We start from the raw sequence: 18,279 nt of genomic DNA, 5'->3' as shown, positions 1-18,279 counted from the left end.
CTCATCCACCCCAACTGCCTTTCACCTGCTGTTGTCTCCATAAAAGGGGCATAACACAATTTAATTATTTTGTTTCATATTGAAATGTTATATGCATGTGTCAATTTTATTTCATTTCTTTATTTTCTTAAACATGTAGGTATATAGTATTTATAGAGTTGTAACTTTTAGTTCTTATTTGTAAGTCGCTTTGGACAAAAGCGTCTGCTAAATGACTAAAAATAAAGTAAGTAAAGTAATTATATGATTCTGTGTGTGAGAGGATATTTTGACAGGTTACTTCAGCCAGCATTGTTTCTTCCTGTAGACACAGTTACAGAGGGTTGGAGGAACAGATGGCTGTGTTCCAATCTCTCAGGATCCCACACTTCTGTGCCAACTCAGAGGCAGGTGTTTCAGAAAGCAGGATGTAATGCCAGAGGTCCTGATGGCCACAGGAGATCCCTGGACCAGCTGGATGTGAGAAAGCCGAGGTCTGTAGCCATCATACGAGACTGACTGTGCTGTGTACAATAATTTCTAATAATTAAAAGTGAAAAAGACAATTAATTTAAAAACATAGAAGGCCTTCAGACCACATTTTCCCCCAGAAGTTTTTAGGCTGTCAAAACTACATTTGGCAAGACACTTTTATCCAAAACGATATACGTTGCGTTAAAGGTAAACATTTGATTTGTTCATGCATTTCATGGGCATCAAGCTTGTGACCATGGCATTGCTAGGCATTGGAGAGGTTCTTCTGCAGAGTTTAGCTCCAACTCTAATCAAACACAGCGGAACAAGCTAACCAAGGTCTTCAAGATTGCTAGGAAGTTCCAGACAGGTGAGTTTGATCAAGGTTGGAGCAAAGTAAACTCTGCAGCAAAGTGGATCTCGAAGGCCAGAGTTGAGAACCTTTACTTTACTGCTTGGGGTATACAGGAAATTAATATGGTTCTTTAGAGATTGAAAACAGTCTTGATTTTAAAATAGGTTCTCAATAGGGGTTCAAACTGGGGTCTGGGGACCCCCCATGGGGCCACCAGGGGGTGCAAGAAGTTTTGCAAAAAAAAGTGATTTTTAGGGCAGATAAAGTTAACTAAAGATATTAATAAAATGTTTAACATGGCTTTAACAATACAGAGTTGAATACTGCTTCATGCCACTTTCTAAAGGCTGAACGGACATCATAGCTATTATTCTATTGATACCCCTTTTTTAACAGTAAGACATAATTTATTTTTATTTTTTATTTTTTGTTAAAAAATAAGTCTTTAAATCTCTTTTCTTTGAATTGTACATACCTCCAAGAATAGTTTGTGTCATCTTTCTGTGGAGTTTCTCCTCGCCATAGTCACCCTATGGAGTTCGAATTTGCCTTTGAATAATATTTATAGCAAAAAATGTGCTAAAATAATTTCAGTTTAAACTGAATACCTTTTTTTAGCTTGTTATAAGTGAAGTGACATTCAGCCAAGTATGATGACCCATACTCAGAATTCATGCTCTGCATTTAACCCATCCAACGTGCACACACACAGCAGTGAACACACACACACACCGTGAACACACACCCGGAGCAGTGGGCAGCCATTTATGCCGCGGCGCCCGGGGAGCAGTTGGGGGTTCGGTGCCTTGCTCAAGGGCACCTCAGTCGTGGTATTGAGGGTGGAGAGAGCGCTGGACATTCACTCCCCCCACCTACAATCCCTGCCGGCCCGAGACTCGAACCCGCAACCTTTGGATTACGAGTCCGACTCTCTAACCATTAGGCCACGACTTCCCCACTGTTAGGTTAACATAACAAAAAATGGCATCAAAAAGTTTGAAAACCCCTGTTTTTAGAGCACCAGCCTTAAAACAGGCTAAAATAGAATCTGACATCCAACTATCAAAAGGACTAAAATGTTCATAAATCTGATGGGAATAGTCTTCCACTAATCTCATGTAGCCTGACCTTTACTATTAACATAAGGTTGAGTCCATATTGCAGCTTATTGCAGCCAAGATCCACCCACTTAGACAGGAAGACACCATTTTTTAACAGTCTAAAAATAGCAGTAAATGTGGAGACATTCTGACTTAAAAAAAAATCTGATTTTTTGAAAAGTAATAATACAGACCATTTTTCCTGTTATTCCAACATGAATCTGATTCTTTCTGTTACCTATGACTCTGACTCAAAGCAGTCATGGGTTCTAGTTTCTTAATGAAGTCATGAGGGCTGATTATCATTTTTTTGCAGAATGCGTCTCTAATTGCTAATTTGTTCAGATGACATATTTAAATGTCAGTCAGGCAGCACAGATCAGTGAAAGTCTAATTATGCAGATTTAGTTAACATGCTGTAATTAGAGAAGTGAATGGACAAATTAAGAGGAAATTTAATTGGTTTCTCTTAATGGAACCATCTCTCTGGCATTATCTGCATGTCTTTGACCATTATTTCAGCACCATAACGCTACCGCACTACAATCAGTTTAATCTTTTTAATGAAAGTTGTCATCGAAAACAACGATTACATTAAAATAGAAAGACAACTTCCCTGACTATGTGAAAGCTATAAGTGAAGTGAAGTGACATACGGCCAAGTATGGTGACCCACACTCGGAATTTAACTGCATTTAAGCCATCCAATGTGCACACACACAGCAGTGAACACACACACACCGAGAACACACACCCGGAGCAGTGGGCAGCCATTTATGCTGCAGCGCCCGGGGAGCAGTTGGGGGTTCGGTGCCTTGCTCAAGGACACCTCATTCGTGGTATTGAGGGTGGAGAGTGCACTGGACATTCATATAAGTGATTGTGGTGGATATTAAAGCTAAACAGAACTCCGTCTACAACATTGTATATTTACAACCATTAAATATGAATGTTTACTGACTTAGGTCAAACACTTTTTTTCAAATAATAAGCAAGAAGAACATGATGCAAAATTATAGATTACGTGCATTACTGTGATAAATTGTAATGCATGCTTTATATGCAACATTTAGCCCTCTGGGTTATATTGCATAAAAGAATTATTCAGTGTCTAGACAATGTTTTTCACGTATTGTTTTCTTAAAGATGTGTTATGCCATGACATGTTTTATTCATATCTATTCTGATGCTTCTGATGTTTCAATCTTTCCTGCCTCTCCAAGGAGAGATGAAACATAAATGTTAAAAACTGTGATGAATATGTTCAAATAAATCTGCCTGTCATGTCACATATATTAGATTTACAGCTGATGAAGCGTGTGTTCACATAAATTGGTTTAGCAACACAAACCACCTCAGAGTAGTTTCAGGACAACCTAACATAGCTTTATATTTAAAAGTTAGATATTTTAAAACCTTCAGCTTCAGACTCAAACCTGTAGATCCCACATGAACACTACCGCTCTGTAGAAGTGGTGGAAGTACAGTACTTAGAAATGAATAATGCCCCTGATATTGATGTGTTTTAGTCATTTCATGTTTGTTTATCATGTTAATTCCACCCACTGACTGGCACATGAGTTGATTATGTGATACTCATAGTGCTGGCAGCTGTAGATGAAGGTTACAGTGTGATCAGATCTCCGCTCTCTGCCGTGATGCTTACAGTAAGAGCTGAGCTCAAGTGACACACTCACATCTATTCCAGGAAATTCCGTTAGTAAAGTCAGAGGGTGTATCAAGACAAGATATTGTCTGATGCTGTTCATGTCATGACCTACTATATCTACATGTTAGATAAAATATAAAGGAAACTTAGGTGGAATTAATCACATTATGTGTTTTATGGATTATGTACTCCATTATCTTTGTACATGTTTGCTTCATTTCTGAATCTATAAGCATGGCCAGTTCTTATAGTTAGTGTTTGGCAACTGTTTTAGGGTTAGACCCGAGCCTGGATTCTTCTGTTCATCTTAGAGTTGTTGTCATAGTAACAGATCCATGAGCTCCAGAGGTTTGTTTAATGTAAACAGGATTAAATTGTGGATTTATAAGCAGAGTTGATACTGTCTGACCCAGGTGCTGTATCAATCTTATGAACTGTCTGTTAAACCAAGGACAGTAATAATTTAGTATTATAATAATATGCACAAATGACATCATATACAGGATTTATTTACACAGAGTTTGTGTAATAATCAGTGTGATCGACTGAAATTTAGCATGATATTATTGGTATTTTTTCAACCACATACTGTAAGAATGCAAGTTTTAAAAAGCTTTAATATGCTATGGTGAAACCCAGGGTCATTATAGTTAAATAAAACTACAATCAAAATGTTTTTTCTGCTAAATGTAAATATATGTATATGTATGTGTATATATATATATATATATATATAATATGTGTGTGTGTGTATATATACACTACCAGTCAAAAGCTTTTGACCAGTAAGATTTTCAATGTTTTGTAAGGAAGTCTCTGCATTTATTTGAGCTAAAGTACAGCAAAAACAGTAAAAAAATTGTACTATTTAAAATAACTGTTTTCTATTTGAATATATTTTAAAATGTAATTTATTCGTGATTTCGAAGCTGAATCACATGATCCTTCAGAAAGACATTTATAATGTTACAAAGGATTTCACTTTCAGATAAATGCTGTTCTTCTGAACTTTCTATTCATCAAAGAAATATGAACAAATTCTACTCAGCTGTTTTCAACATAATAATAATAATAATAAATGTTTATTTTTGTGCAGCAAATCAGAATATTAGAATGATTTCTGAAGGATCATGTGACTGAAGTGATGCTAAAAATTCAGTTTTGAAATCACAGGAATAAATTACATTTTAAAATATATTCAAATATAAAACTTAATTTAAATAGTACAAATATTTTTTTATGCATGCTTGGTGAGCAGAAGAGAATTATTAAAGAAGGACTAAAAATATTACTGTTCAAAAACTTTTGACTGGTAGTGTGTGTGTGTGTGTGTATATATATAAATGACAAACACACAACAAAATCACTAAAACTTTAGCTAAAACGAAAAATTTCTGAATGAAAATGTATGACTTTTAAAATGACTTCATGATCTAACTTTATAAGAGTATATGATCTCATTATATTGCTTACTCATTGGCAACCAATCACCATTGTTGATCATGGTTTCAAGTATCTTGTGTCATTTCCAAAATAAGGGTTTGTTTTGTTTCAGGAGTGTTTACTGTCAAATGTTTACTGCGTAAAGGTAATTGAAATGAAGTTATTTTAGAAAGTTGTGGTATGACATGCTTTTTAAAATGTCTTTTAAAAATTTGCTAATTGTTTTATAGATACCACAGGACCATTTGAAATGAAAAAGTGAAAGTGGAAAACTTCTAAAACATCTAAAAATATACTCTCTTCACAATGCTTTTTGACTTCTTTCATAAGTACATTTGTCAAGAAGAAAACGATTTACAGTCACTTGTAAGTAAATGCAATGGACTGCCCTTTCTGCATCACATTAACTTCCACATCACATTCATCCTGTTCTGAAAGCTGATTGGCTGTCATTCATTCAGCTCGTGTCTGTCTGGATGCATATGCTACAGCTGCAACTCCTGATAGGACAGCAGGGCAGAGCAGCAAGTGAACATGGCGTAATGCTCCAATGACATTGTGACTTATGTTTAGAGGGGGCGGAGGGCGGATGCCTGGGAGGGTGGATGGGGGTTGGTACGGGGGCAGGGTGGAGTAAACCCTTCAACTGGGATAAAAATGATCAGCTGAAGGGGAGAGTACCATGAAATGCACAACACATTAGTATGGAGGCTCATTTTAGAACTTTTGCTGTAAAGGGCAAATTCTAATATTAACACACAGTTAGAGTTTAGCTTCATTTAGTTTATACAAGCAACTGAACCAAGCTGTTCATAGAAGTAAACACAATAAACTTTATCTTCAACGATAGACACTCATAATTTTAGCAATAAAATATTTTATGATAAGGAGATACATGAGCAAATCTACAAACAATACAGACCCATAGAAGTAGAAGCACTGTTACAGACTACCAATAAAGGCAGTTCAGAGGCTCATATTTGCATTTTAATAGCTGGAGGGATTTGTGTTAATTTAAGCTATGTGGGGGTGAGGTCTGTGAGAGGCTAAGGGGGTGCAGACACAGTCCCAAACCTTAACATCATTCATACAGCTCACGCTTAATCAAAACACACTCTTTGGTCTCTCAAAATAATCAAAAAAGATAAAGAACAGCCACAGTCTTTGATTTACACACCATTTAATTGCTAGAATAATATATACATAGATAGGATTCATGACAGCACCTTGCCAAAATGTCAGATTTTTCAACTGTAAAACAGTTTTCTGCTTTTTATGCAGATGGTATTTAGTAAACAAAATAAAGAGGTTTCCAATTAATTCAACACCTGCTTCTCTTCATAAAGTAAAATGACACACTTGATTTACAGCCCATCAGTGCATCTTAATCAACACATATTTTTGTGAACATTTGAAACTAGTTCTGCTGGTTTGACCACTGGAACCAGTTGAGCCCTTACAATCTGACTTTGCTGCAGTTGGAATTGAACTACTGGTTCGTTTGGCCAGAGGAGAACTGGCCCCCCGACTGAGCCTGGTTTCTCCCAAAGTTTTTTTTGATGGAGTGTTGGTTCCTTGTCGCCTCTGGCTTGCTTAGTTGGGGACACTTCATTTCCAGCGATATCGTCGACCTGAATGCAAAGACACTATATTAAAATGAACTGAGCTGGATGATGACATCACTGAATTCAATAATGAAATGCCTTTAACTGAAAATCTTTTTTTTAATCTTTTCATTTTACATTATTGACACACTATTTTCCTTTTTTGATATTGTGCAGTTGCTTTGACAAAATTTACATTGTTAAAAGCGCTATATAAATAAAGGTGACTTGACTTCACTGTTTTGTATAGACGTGTGGGAGCGCGCATGACTCCATAACTGGGGGAGCGCGTTCACGTGACAGAGGAAGGGAGAGCTCTTCTTTTCACTGCTCCATCCGGGAACTTTCCGAATTAGCATTGACAACCAAAGCGCAACTTTTTCCCCAGGCAAAGTGAAATCAAGCCGCGCGCTCGGACAAAATATAGTTCCACATTTTTAACTCAAAGTCTTAAAAATAAAGCCGTGCTTATCGGATAGCTCGGATAGGCTTTTGCCGTGTGGATGTCGGAGTGGATCTATGTGACTGCTGAAATCTTTAGCTCGCCTTTTGAGCACTTTTGTTTATACTGGCGTAAAGTGGGTGATGAGTCTTACGGCCAGTAAAGAAGCGAGAACTTGCTGTGCAGCCCGAGTAGTTCTTGCGATTGTTATTGTTGCTAAAAATTATTTGTATTACGCCACAAATAACGCGGATCGCGTCGAAAGTGGGGGAAAAGTGCTTCTGAAGTCGGAATATGGAGCTACAAGGCCTTCAAGAAGCATTGAAAGTAGAAGTCCAATGTCATCAGGTAAATAAAAATGGCATTTTGTTGAAGCTTTCCCGGGACTTCTTATGTGAATACACGCTGGAAGACAGAAATCCGCCGCGAGCGAGCGTTTTAATTTGGCTGGAAGTCGTAGGCTTTTAGAGAGATACAACATTCTTTCGCCTATATGACGCCATAATCACTTTGTTAAAACGCTCTTTGGTGCACTTTAACGCGTGCGGCGTGTTTTTTTGCGATTTGCACTAATAATGCGGCGGTTTTGTGTAGCGATCGGGACGAGACTTGAATATTTATGAGGTTCAAACGGACTCACTGCTCGTCGCTTTGTTCCTCCCTCATATCTTAACTTGAAACACTTTAAACGAAACGTCTTCTCGTTGTTTTATTTCGTTTAGAAACTAGTTACACAGATGAAGCAGGACCCACAGGTAATTCGTTTTATTTGAAGCGTTGAAGAATGGGACATTTACATTGGGTGAGAAACTTTGTCGGCATCAATAGTTCTTACGCTTTGTCCTTTATGTGACTTTGTCAGATAACACAAACGGTTTTGTCAAGTTTTGAAAATATTCGGCTTGTTTTTTGGGGCCGAAATCGTATTGATCCTATGTGTATAATGTTATGACGTTGAGTTTAAGAAACAAATCGATTAAAGGCAAAGCAGAATAACACATCTAAGTGAAAAACAAGTAAGAATTCAAACATGTTTCCAGCATTTCGATGTAATTAGTGATTAAATTTCATGTTGCCCCCATCAAGTGGATTAAAACTACTAGAGAATCAGTTCAATCTGCTGTATTTACACACGAACATTGTATTGGTACGGTAGCAAATTGTTTAACACGTCCATTTTAGTTGGTCGACATGTTTCTAGGGAGTTTGTGAAGGAAAGTTGCTTACTTCCTCCGACATGTTGCATTAAAACATCGCTGTTTAGCGTGTACTTAACCTCAATGTACTTATTCGATACTTTATCGACAGTCTTTATCGAGGGGTTATTTTTCTTGGTCACATGACGACGTGGTCGAATTTGATTCGATCCCTGCAGTTCACTTTCACTTTTTTTTTATAATCGCGACTCAAGAGGAAGGTCATTTATAGCGTTCTTATAGCATTTATTTATAGGTTTATAGGTAATTCGTCTGTTTGGCCTTGTTTCGATGCGTTTGTCACAGAACCTCTCAATCCTTCACAGAAAGAATCCCTCAGAACGACAGAATTTTGAGTTCGTTCGATGGACGTTCAGTTCATAACGTTACGTTCAGCACCTCGGACAGCGGCGCACGCCTGCATTTCAACGTGTTTGACATGTCAAATGTTGCGGCTGTCTGTGTTTGTTTTAAATGTTTGTTGTGAGGCTTTTTGGTGTACCTCAGTTTGATAGTGGAAGCTTCCATTTTGTGCTGAAGGGGTGTTGGTTTCTTCCTAACATGGAGCAAAAGTCTGCAGAGTTTCTGGCTTGGGGGGAGGGCTCATTCATGGCCATTCTAAAGAGGGGGGAAGGGAGGAGAAAACACTAGTCAGCATCACACAAGACACTACACACAAGCCTCTGTAGGCCTTGTAATACTCATTATGAGCTTCTTGTAATTAATAGTGGCTATCACAGTTAGAATGCTTAATATTAATATACTTATTCCTTCTTAAGAGTAAAATAATGTATTAAATACTATAGGAAAGGCTTTAAAATACACCACAAATGTTGTGTTGCTTAATATAAATGATGCCTATTTCAACTGTAGATCGTGAAATTATATCAAAGGGTATACAGTATTACAAGGCATGATTATGTCTCTGTAATGCATTAATAACACCCATATAATGCATTCAGAGCTCTAAGACTATGAGATTTCAAAGTGTATTATTAATGCACAACTAAATGTTAACCTTTTAAAAAATAATACATAGGCTTTCATAACCCAAACAAAAGCTGGGTCTTTGCAGTACAATTTCTACATTTTCATTTCACAGATTAGTCCTGCTTACATTAAAAGGTGAATTATGTAGGCTATTATAAATGTGTGGAAAGTGTGGAGTGTTCTAATAGAAAATCCAGAGTGTTGCAAACCTAAACCACTACATTTTTATGCAAATGTTGAGGGAATTCATGTAATTGGAATTAAATGTCATTAAGCTTATTCAGGTTATGTATTAAGTGAATATCTAGTCTGACTAGAAATATGTTAAACTAAAACTAAACATAATATTGGACATTTTTTCGGTGTCTGGGCCTGTACTGACCCATCTTCTTTATATTTCACTCGAACTTTCATTTGAAGGAGGCTTGAAATGCAGATGAACAGGGGAAGCAAACCCTCCAGCATTTATTAGCTGAGAACATCATAATTGTGTGAAGCCTTTGTAAGTATCTTGTGTTCCCCGCAGGGCAAATGTCTTTCATCCATGTACAAATATCTATCTTAGCTCGTGAGTTTTTAATACATATTGCGTGAAAGGGTTTTGTATTGTTGTCTTCTTGCTAGTTGTTGCATCACTGATCCAGAAACGCTCATAAACTTGGTGTAAGTCTTGAGCTTTGATTTGCTCGCTTCCACTCAAGTTTTGGTCTCTCTCAGGGCTTACAAAACCTTCCTAAAATGATCCCTCTGTGTGTGTTCATGTGTGTCCCTCATGCACAGTGTAAAATGAATTGTATTGTTTTTGCCTCTTGGAATGGAATAAGATTTCCGTCCTGCAGAGATGGCCCCGGTTTTCATTAGCTTGCTGGAAAGGCTACATTTGCATTGTCTGTTTATTCAGATGCTGTTACCCACATTTCCATGTGATAAATGAATAGTTCACCCAAAATCTCATTTTATAGAGAGCCAAGAAAGTACAGGTTTACAGGTTGCATAAGTTTATTGCATTAGCACAAATGCTAGTGAGTATCTCTTTGCCTGAAAGCAGTTCAGCGTTTTGTCCAAAGTGATTTGTGTAGCTCTGTCCCGCAGGCTGACAGCAGCTTTAATATGTAAAAGCATCTGATTGTAATTGTGAAAAATTGTATTTATATGCGACCCTGGACTACAAAACCAGTCATAAGTAGCATGGGTATATTTGTAGCAATAGCCAACAATACATTGTATGGGTCAAAATGATCGGTTTTTCCTTTATGCAAAAAATCATTAGGATATTAAGTAAAGATTATGTTCCATGGAGATATTTTGTACATTTCCTACCATAAATTCAGCAAAACCTCATTTTTGATTAGGAACATGCACTGCTAAGAACTTCATCTGGACAACTTTAAAGGCGATTTTCTCAATATGTAGATTTTTTTTTGTTTTGTTTTTGTTTTGCACCCTCAGATTCCAGATTTTCAAATAGTTGTATCTCAGCCAAATATTGTCCTATCCTAACAACCAAATACATCAACGGAAATCTTATGTATTCCGATTTCAGATGCTTAAATCAATCAGTTAAAAAAAAATGACCCTTATGACTGGTTTTGTGATCCAGGGTCACATATACATATTATACACTTGTAAGTAGACATGTAAAACCTGACAGATGTGGTCAATGTTGACTATCATTATATGTAAAAGAGGTTCAAGTAGAATCTTTAAAACTTCTTTTTTTTTGTTTTTGACGCATATGTTTTTGTACAGAAAATTCAGATTTGGAGAGACTAGGCCTACTGTTAGAACATGCTTTTGTCTGCATCATGAAACGGCTCTTCATGGTACATATGGGAAATCTATGAAACTGTTCTTCAAATTATTTCACTCAATGTTTTTTCTCAACATCTTATTGGAGCAGAATATCACAGTTACTAGAGGTTAAAACATGCCTCCTCATTTAAAGTGCATGCAATCCATTATATTGTCAAGATCGATATTTTGCAAAGTTCATCCAGATTTGATTTGGCACACTGGTCGTATCTAATGGTAACACATGTTATTGAGAGCAGTAGTGTGAAGCATTCAAGTTCAGACATGACAGTGTTACCTACACAAACTCGGGCCCAGACTCCAGCTCAGTGTGTGAGGATATAAGGCCTGAAGGAAACATCCAAAAGCACATGATGGATGACCAGTAGAAGCTTCATTTTAATGAATCTAATTGGTTTGTACCGTTTTTGATCTGTGCTCGTGTCTCATAGCAACACTGTCTGCGGTAAATCATTCATGCGGTTATTTCTGTTGATGTATTTCACTCTATTATTGTGAAACGCTGCTATAGCCATTCATTCACAATCTCATAAGACATTAAGTTGTGTAAGGGATTCGTGCCTGGCTTTTTAAAGGGTTGTGAAGCATTAGAGGTTTTCAGACCAAAGTGTTCAAGATGTCATCTCCATTGTCTTAATATTCTACTCAAGATAGCAGTGCTTTACAAAGATGTGATTTGTGTCCAGTTGGAAATATCTCCAGATTCTGTGAATTGAATTTAACTGTATGTTTTTTGATTTGTGTCTCAGTAAAGACACAGCATGTAAAACAGCACACATGGTCTTGACTCTATGGTAAACGAAACAATATTTTTTGTAGCATAGCCTATTTAATGTGTTTTCTATTTAAATGTCATTCCAAAAAAGCATGTACTGCATATTCTTATAAAACTATATGACATATGAACAGCCAGTAATTAATTATACCGCAAGTCCTTTAAAATGTAAATGTCATATTTTTTCATTTAGAAGTTGTTCTAATCTTGTTTGACTTTCTTTTGAAAAACAAAAAGGTGATAATTAGTAAAACATCCAAGCAACTCAACTCCAAAACTTGTGTATTACATTACATTCCATATCTTAAAAATTGTCATAGTGAAGGTTTTTTTTTTTTGTGGGAGGAACAGACCCATGTAGTTATTTAAAAATAATGTTCTTTCCTATAGTGGCTCTCGAATTTCAGTGAGGACAGAAACAGCTTTTGAGACTTTAGACAAAAGCTAGACACAAGCTTCAGTGGAGGGGAATGTTATCGTGAATTTCAGTCTGTTCCTCACTCTGAGCTTTCACACAACTTTAGAAGACTTGGAATGTAGTGCACAAGTCATATGGACCATTTCTATGATGCTTTTATGGTGATTTTTTTTTTTTGTCCTTTTCAGAGCTTGACAGAAAAATGGTCACTAAGAACTGTAAAAAAAAATCTCCAGAGTGCATGAGGTTCGTTCTGTCATTGAAATGCATCTCAGCTTGATGTCTGATTCAACACTTTGGCTTTCTGTGCTGTGAGACTGTAATGAGCTAATAAGGTAACAAGATTAGATCACGTTAGATGACCAATAGGATTACTTGATTCGTAGTCGACACTTTCAGTGATGACTGTATGGCTCTGTTCCAGAACCTACTTTATGGTGCCCACTTTAAGACTGCATTGTGATGAGCTTGTGAAAAAAGGCAATATTCAATATTCCTGACTTAAATAATGTAATATAATGCAAGTACAAATGGTTAAACTTAATTAAAATGTACCTTTTTATACTATATATACACTGTATGCCTTTCAAAGTCCCAAGCAATGGTGTAATTTCAGTCATACTGCTGTTTCAGAAGGCAGATGCCTATAGATAATATACAGCAAGACAGCTCAGTAGGTTTTGGAACAGAACCCAACTGTCTGTCAGATTTAGTCCATTTTGCCTAAGGAGTTTGATCTATGCATTTGTTTGTAGCATGTTTTTGTGTCAGTGGTACTCTGGCCTATGATTGGTCAAAGCTTTTCTTTTGATCAGTAATTTATTGTTACACAGATTCTGGCCATCAGAAGCAGAGATAGAGTAAGTCATGTAGCCTGTGTGATTTACATGAACCCTGTTTAACCCTAACCCTTTTTATGACATGATGTGTACTACAGGTTCTACTCTCCAGATATTTGTACCTATAACCTTAGTTAACAACCCAAATTTGCAGGTTATGGCCCCAAAATGTTATCTGTTTTAGGCTAGGAAAAAAAATAGGCCTAAGTTTAAGATTTATATTCGAATTGCAATCCAGTCCATTTGGACTACACATTTTTAACATTAACTAAATAAATAATGTGATGCATATTTACCAGTCATCATATCTAAATGAAAAAGGTAAGAAATAGGTAAGATTTCTGCATGCCACAAATTGGATTTATTGATGATAAATATATAAACTTGGTTGTTGTGTATTTGAAACACACATGCAGATATGCATCATATGAAGTTTGTTTATGCTAAACTGTAATCCAAATGGATGGAAATTTTATTTGAAATTCAAATACATAAATCTTAAGTTAGGCCTAAATATTCTTTATATGCAATTTTGGAAAGCTAGAAGTAATCAGCATGGATGCTGGACACAGATCAATATCAGTATAGTGTTGCTTGTGTGCTTTGAAGTTGTGTTTTTCTTTTAGTGCACAACAGTACAGTTCAGGAAGGGGCGTATCTTGTCAGATGTTCCAACCTCTTCTGCCTTCTAATCTGCATGCTTTCTAGGCCGTCAGTAGTGGATGCATTATTGAAGTGGCCTTAAAATACATAAAGACTATTTAATGATTGATAAGATAAGGTTGTCTCTTTACGCTCTTTTGTGATGCTGCCTCTAGTGTTATTGGGGCGGCAGGGCAGTGCTTTAGTAGGTCACCAAAGGCTGATACGGTTTCCGCATGTGTGCAAGTGTTTACTACTGCCCACGGACTCTCTTTAAAATAAAACAACTGCTTCTGCTGCAATCTATGAGCTTATTTCCTTCTGAAGTGCTAATTCAGTTTTGGAGTCATACCATGAAAAATGGATTTTATTGATCTTAATGAAATAAAACTGAACACATACTGTAATGTACAGTGCTCAAAATATAATTTCTAGTCCAAAAAAGAGCCTTTATGAAACAAAATTGTACATATGACTCATGCTTATGACTAAATTTGTTTGTACTAAAAATGTTCTGGTCTTTCAGTTTGGTATGCATACATAAGTTTGTGACCTGTGTTGTTTTGTAATGCATGTTGTCAATTGTAACATATTATAGTAATGTGCACATAATAGGGTTCAAATAGTTCACAGCATTAGCTGAGATTTTAATCCTTAAAAATGTTTGAATTATGATTTTATGATTTTTTCTGTAGTCATGTGGACCTGCTTTTGACCTTGAAGCCAGGTGAGGTACCCAGAGCCCATGTGTTTTTTCTGTGGATTGTGTGGCTCAACTGGTTCTGTTGATCTTGTGGCCTTTGCTTCCATGTGTTTGTGAAGTCCATGAAAACTTTATGGTCTTTTAATAGTCGTATTTTGATTCAGAAGGGTTTTCAGTTAGCATGAGATTGTAGTGTGATGTGGTTCCCACCAGGCTTCTTCTCTAGCTTGACGAGCACCAAACCATTGTAATCATAGTGAATATCAAAACATCTGTATCCAATTGGAGGAGCAGTGGCTTTGAAGACCGTTAAAACATTAACATTTATATACTGAGTAGAAACATTCTTGTCAAGGATATTTGAGTATTACAGGATGGAAGCACAACATTTTTGATGGCGCAGTCATGCTTACCTTGGTATTCAAATGCTCAGCAGGAAATTGTTCATGTAGAAAAGCTCTGTTGAGAGTAAATGAACAATAATGAAGTTTCATTTCTGGAGAAAACATGCAGCGTTTGAGTTTTTACTGCACGGAACAAAGTGTTCAGAGAATTGATTTTATTCTAGTAAAGTAAAGGCTTGACTGCTGGTTCATATTTCACATTCTGTCACTAATATTCCTGGGAAGTCAAACTAATTATAATTCTGCAGTTTTACTGAACTCTCATGACTCCATTTACGCAGTTATTCATATGCAGACTCTGCAAGATGTTTATCAAATTTTAAAAATGAGAGGGATAATAGAAGTTGTATTTTTTAATATATGTAAATATTATATGGCTTATTTCTTTAAGATTTTATCTCTCAGTTAAATAAAATGCTGAACTGCTTACATATTCAGGAACCATATATACTGTCTGAATACAAGTCTGAATGCATAAATAACTAGAAGCAATACTGCAAGTCACTGGCATATTCGTGTTATTGGTTGTTACATCACTAACTCTAATAAATACAGTTTTCTCATGACTTCACTAGAGGTTTTAAAGTGATGATGTAAGAGTGATATCAGAGTGAAGTATGTGCGTTATTAATCTCATATGAAACACAGTTCACTAAAAAGATCATAACAGGTGGAACAGTAGTTGATCATGTTTAGTAAGACATCCAGCTTAGACTTCTGCTAGATAAAGCTGTCTTGCTTATAGAGAAACTGAAAAAAATGACTGTCCTGAATGTTGGTATGGTGGTGTAGTTGTTTAAGATCTTGACTGAAGTTGGAAACCTTGCAAGTTCAATTCATGCACACGTACGTTCCATAAATAGTATAATGGTACACAAAAATTTAAGTCATGGTTCAATATGTTTTTGGTGCTCTCAATTGTTTTCAATTGCTGTTTAATGAAGAGTAGAAGAGAAGAGTATGGAGAAGGAAAGGAACTGCTCATGATCCTAAGCATACCACCTCATCAGTGAAGCATGGTGGTGGTAGTGTCATGGCGTGGGCATGTATGGCTGCCAGTGGAACTGGTTCTCTTGTATTTATTGATGATGTGACTGCTGACAAAAGCAGCAGGATGAATTCTGAAGTGTTTCGGGCAATATTATCTGCTCATATTCAGCCAAATGCTTCAGAACTCACTGGACGGCGCTTCACAGTGCAGTTGGACAATGACCCAAAGCATACTGAAAAAGCAACCAAAGAGTTTTTGAAGGGAAAGAAGTGAACTGTTATGCAATGGCCAAGTCAATCACCTGACCTGAATCCGATTGAGCATGCATTTCACTTGCTGAAGACAAAACTGAAGGGAAAATGCCCCAAGAACAAGCAGGAACTGAAGACGGTTGCAGTAGAGGCCTGGCAGAGCATCACCAGGGATGAAACCCAGCGTCTGGTGATGTCTATGCGTTCCAGACTTCAGGCTGTAATTGACTGCAAAGGATTTGCAACCAAGTATTAAAAAGTGAAAGTTTGATTTATAATTATTATTCTGTCCCATTACTTTTGGTCCCTTAACAAGTGGGAGGCACATATGCAAACTGTTGTAATTCCTACACCGTGCACCTGATTTGGATGTAAATACCCGCAAATTAAAGCTGACAGTCTGCAGTTAAAGCACATCTTGTTCGTTTCATTTGAAATCCATTGTGGTGGTGTATAGAGCCAAACATGTTAGAATTGTGTCGATGTCCCAATATTTATGGACCTGACTGTATATAGCGCTTTATACTGTACAATACAGATTGTGTCAAAGCAGCTTTACAGTGTTAAACAGGAAAGGTTTGTCAATAATGCAAGAGGACAATAGTAAACAGTCAAAATGGCATTTGTTGTTTGAATAAAATACATGGAATTTATTGGATTACTGGACAGGAGGCATGCTTTATAAAGTATAGAGAAGTTTGAAACAGCATAAAAAAGATTGAATTTGGAAATTAAGAATTGGTATTGATTAGTTAAAATTAATTTTGAGTTTCAAATTAAGTTTTGAACACGAATGGTATTGTCACATATATGTTAAAACAACCCTGTATTTGTTTGGTAAATGCATTCGAACCGAAAGACCCATTCACTCTTTTTGTAGACCATTACACTCTTAATGACTAGGGTGTAAAATAGTACCTGATACTCTTAAAAATAAGGATAGTTTGAAAATTAAAAAATTAAGAAAAAAAAACATGAGGGTGAGTAATTAATTACATAATTTTCATTTTAGGTTGAACTATCCCTTTACAAGGACTTTTTGTCTTTCTTAAATGATTTTTTTTTTTTACTATTTGCAAAGTTTTGAAACGCTTGTAATAAAACTTAAGACATGTCCAAACAGATTTGTGTGATGTAGAAATTTTTTAGCACTAAAAATCTAACCCCCCAGTTTCACAAACAAGGCTTTAGGCTAGTCCCAGACTAAAATGCATGTTTGAGCTATCTCAACTTAAACTATGTTAAACTATGTCAGTGCCACTGGTCTGTCTCAAGATCCACACCTGTAACGTTTTCTTCACAATTCTAATTTAAAATGTGCTGAAAATCATGTAGTAATGGTTGCATTTAAAATGAATGTGTGACATAGTTAGATATTATGTTTGTACTTATTTACTAAATAATTTAAAATAGGTACAATGAATTGAATATTATTTAACTGATAATGTTAAAGTTATGACACTGTTTTATGATTGTTAGATTAAAAAAAATCATTGAGATGGGACAGGCCAAAATCATAACTTTAATTTGATGTAAAACAAGCTACTTTTCCTGCTGTGTTAATTTGAATAGATGATCAAACCTATCTAATGATTCTCCCAACAAAAAATAGGACTTAGGATTCAAATGGTTTATAAAAAGTCATGGGAAACAGAAGAATATTGTGTTCATGGACTGTTATAAGTGTCACTTTAGATAAAGGTTGCTTCTTGTTTATTTAGCATTTCTAGCACATGCTGCTTCGGGGTTCATGGCATTCTTCTCCTGGCGTCGCTGGCGTGCAGCAGCCGGAAGGTGGCATGCTTCATATTCAGCAGGCACAGATGAAGCAGCAGAGCTATTAATAGCTTGAGGACAGTTTAAACACACACCGCCCTCCGGGAAAGAGTTGCGAGATCGCTCGAGTGACTCACTGTAAATAAAGAGAGCCTCACAAGCTCTCAAAGACACTTCACATCTCCTGTCCGCAGATCTAACTTCCCTTTATCACTTAAAACACCACATGCCCCTGCTCATGCTGGTTAAAGTGTGACTAAAGACCTTTAACTAAGTGTAACATCTTCATTACAGACACAGAAATGTATTCATATCCTAACATGATGGCGGACGTAATGGAACTGATAGTCGGAGCTGAAGTTCAAAACCTGTAGTGTGATGCAAGGCCAAAAATAAACCACTTTAAAACAATGCAA

General features: G+C 36.4%; 1 protein-coding gene across 1 annotated transcript in view; it reads left to right on the top strand.

Moving 5' to 3' along the window:
- The first annotated feature begins 7,218 nt into the window (after nucleotides 1-7,218).
- LOC306858643 (PHD finger protein 21B-like) overlaps nucleotides 7,219-18,279 on the top strand; it is a 42,603-nt gene continuing 31,542 nt past the window's right edge. Inside the window, exon 1 of the mRNA XM_079399263.1 lies at nucleotides 7,219-7,414. Coding sequence (XP_079255389.1) covers nucleotides 7,361-7,414 — 54 coding nt within the window. The 5' untranslated portion in view covers nucleotides 7,219-7,360. The remainder of the gene's footprint in view (nucleotides 7,415-18,279) is intronic.

The sequence above is a fragment of the Barbus barbus genome (genome assembly GCF_936440315.1).
Source record: "Barbus barbus genome assembly, chromosome: 39".
Classification (NCBI taxonomy): Eukaryota; Metazoa; Chordata; class Actinopteri; order Cypriniformes; family Cyprinidae; genus Barbus; species Barbus barbus.
Note: the sequence above shows the minus strand (reverse complement) of the source record. Positions and strands in the feature narration are given on the sequence as shown.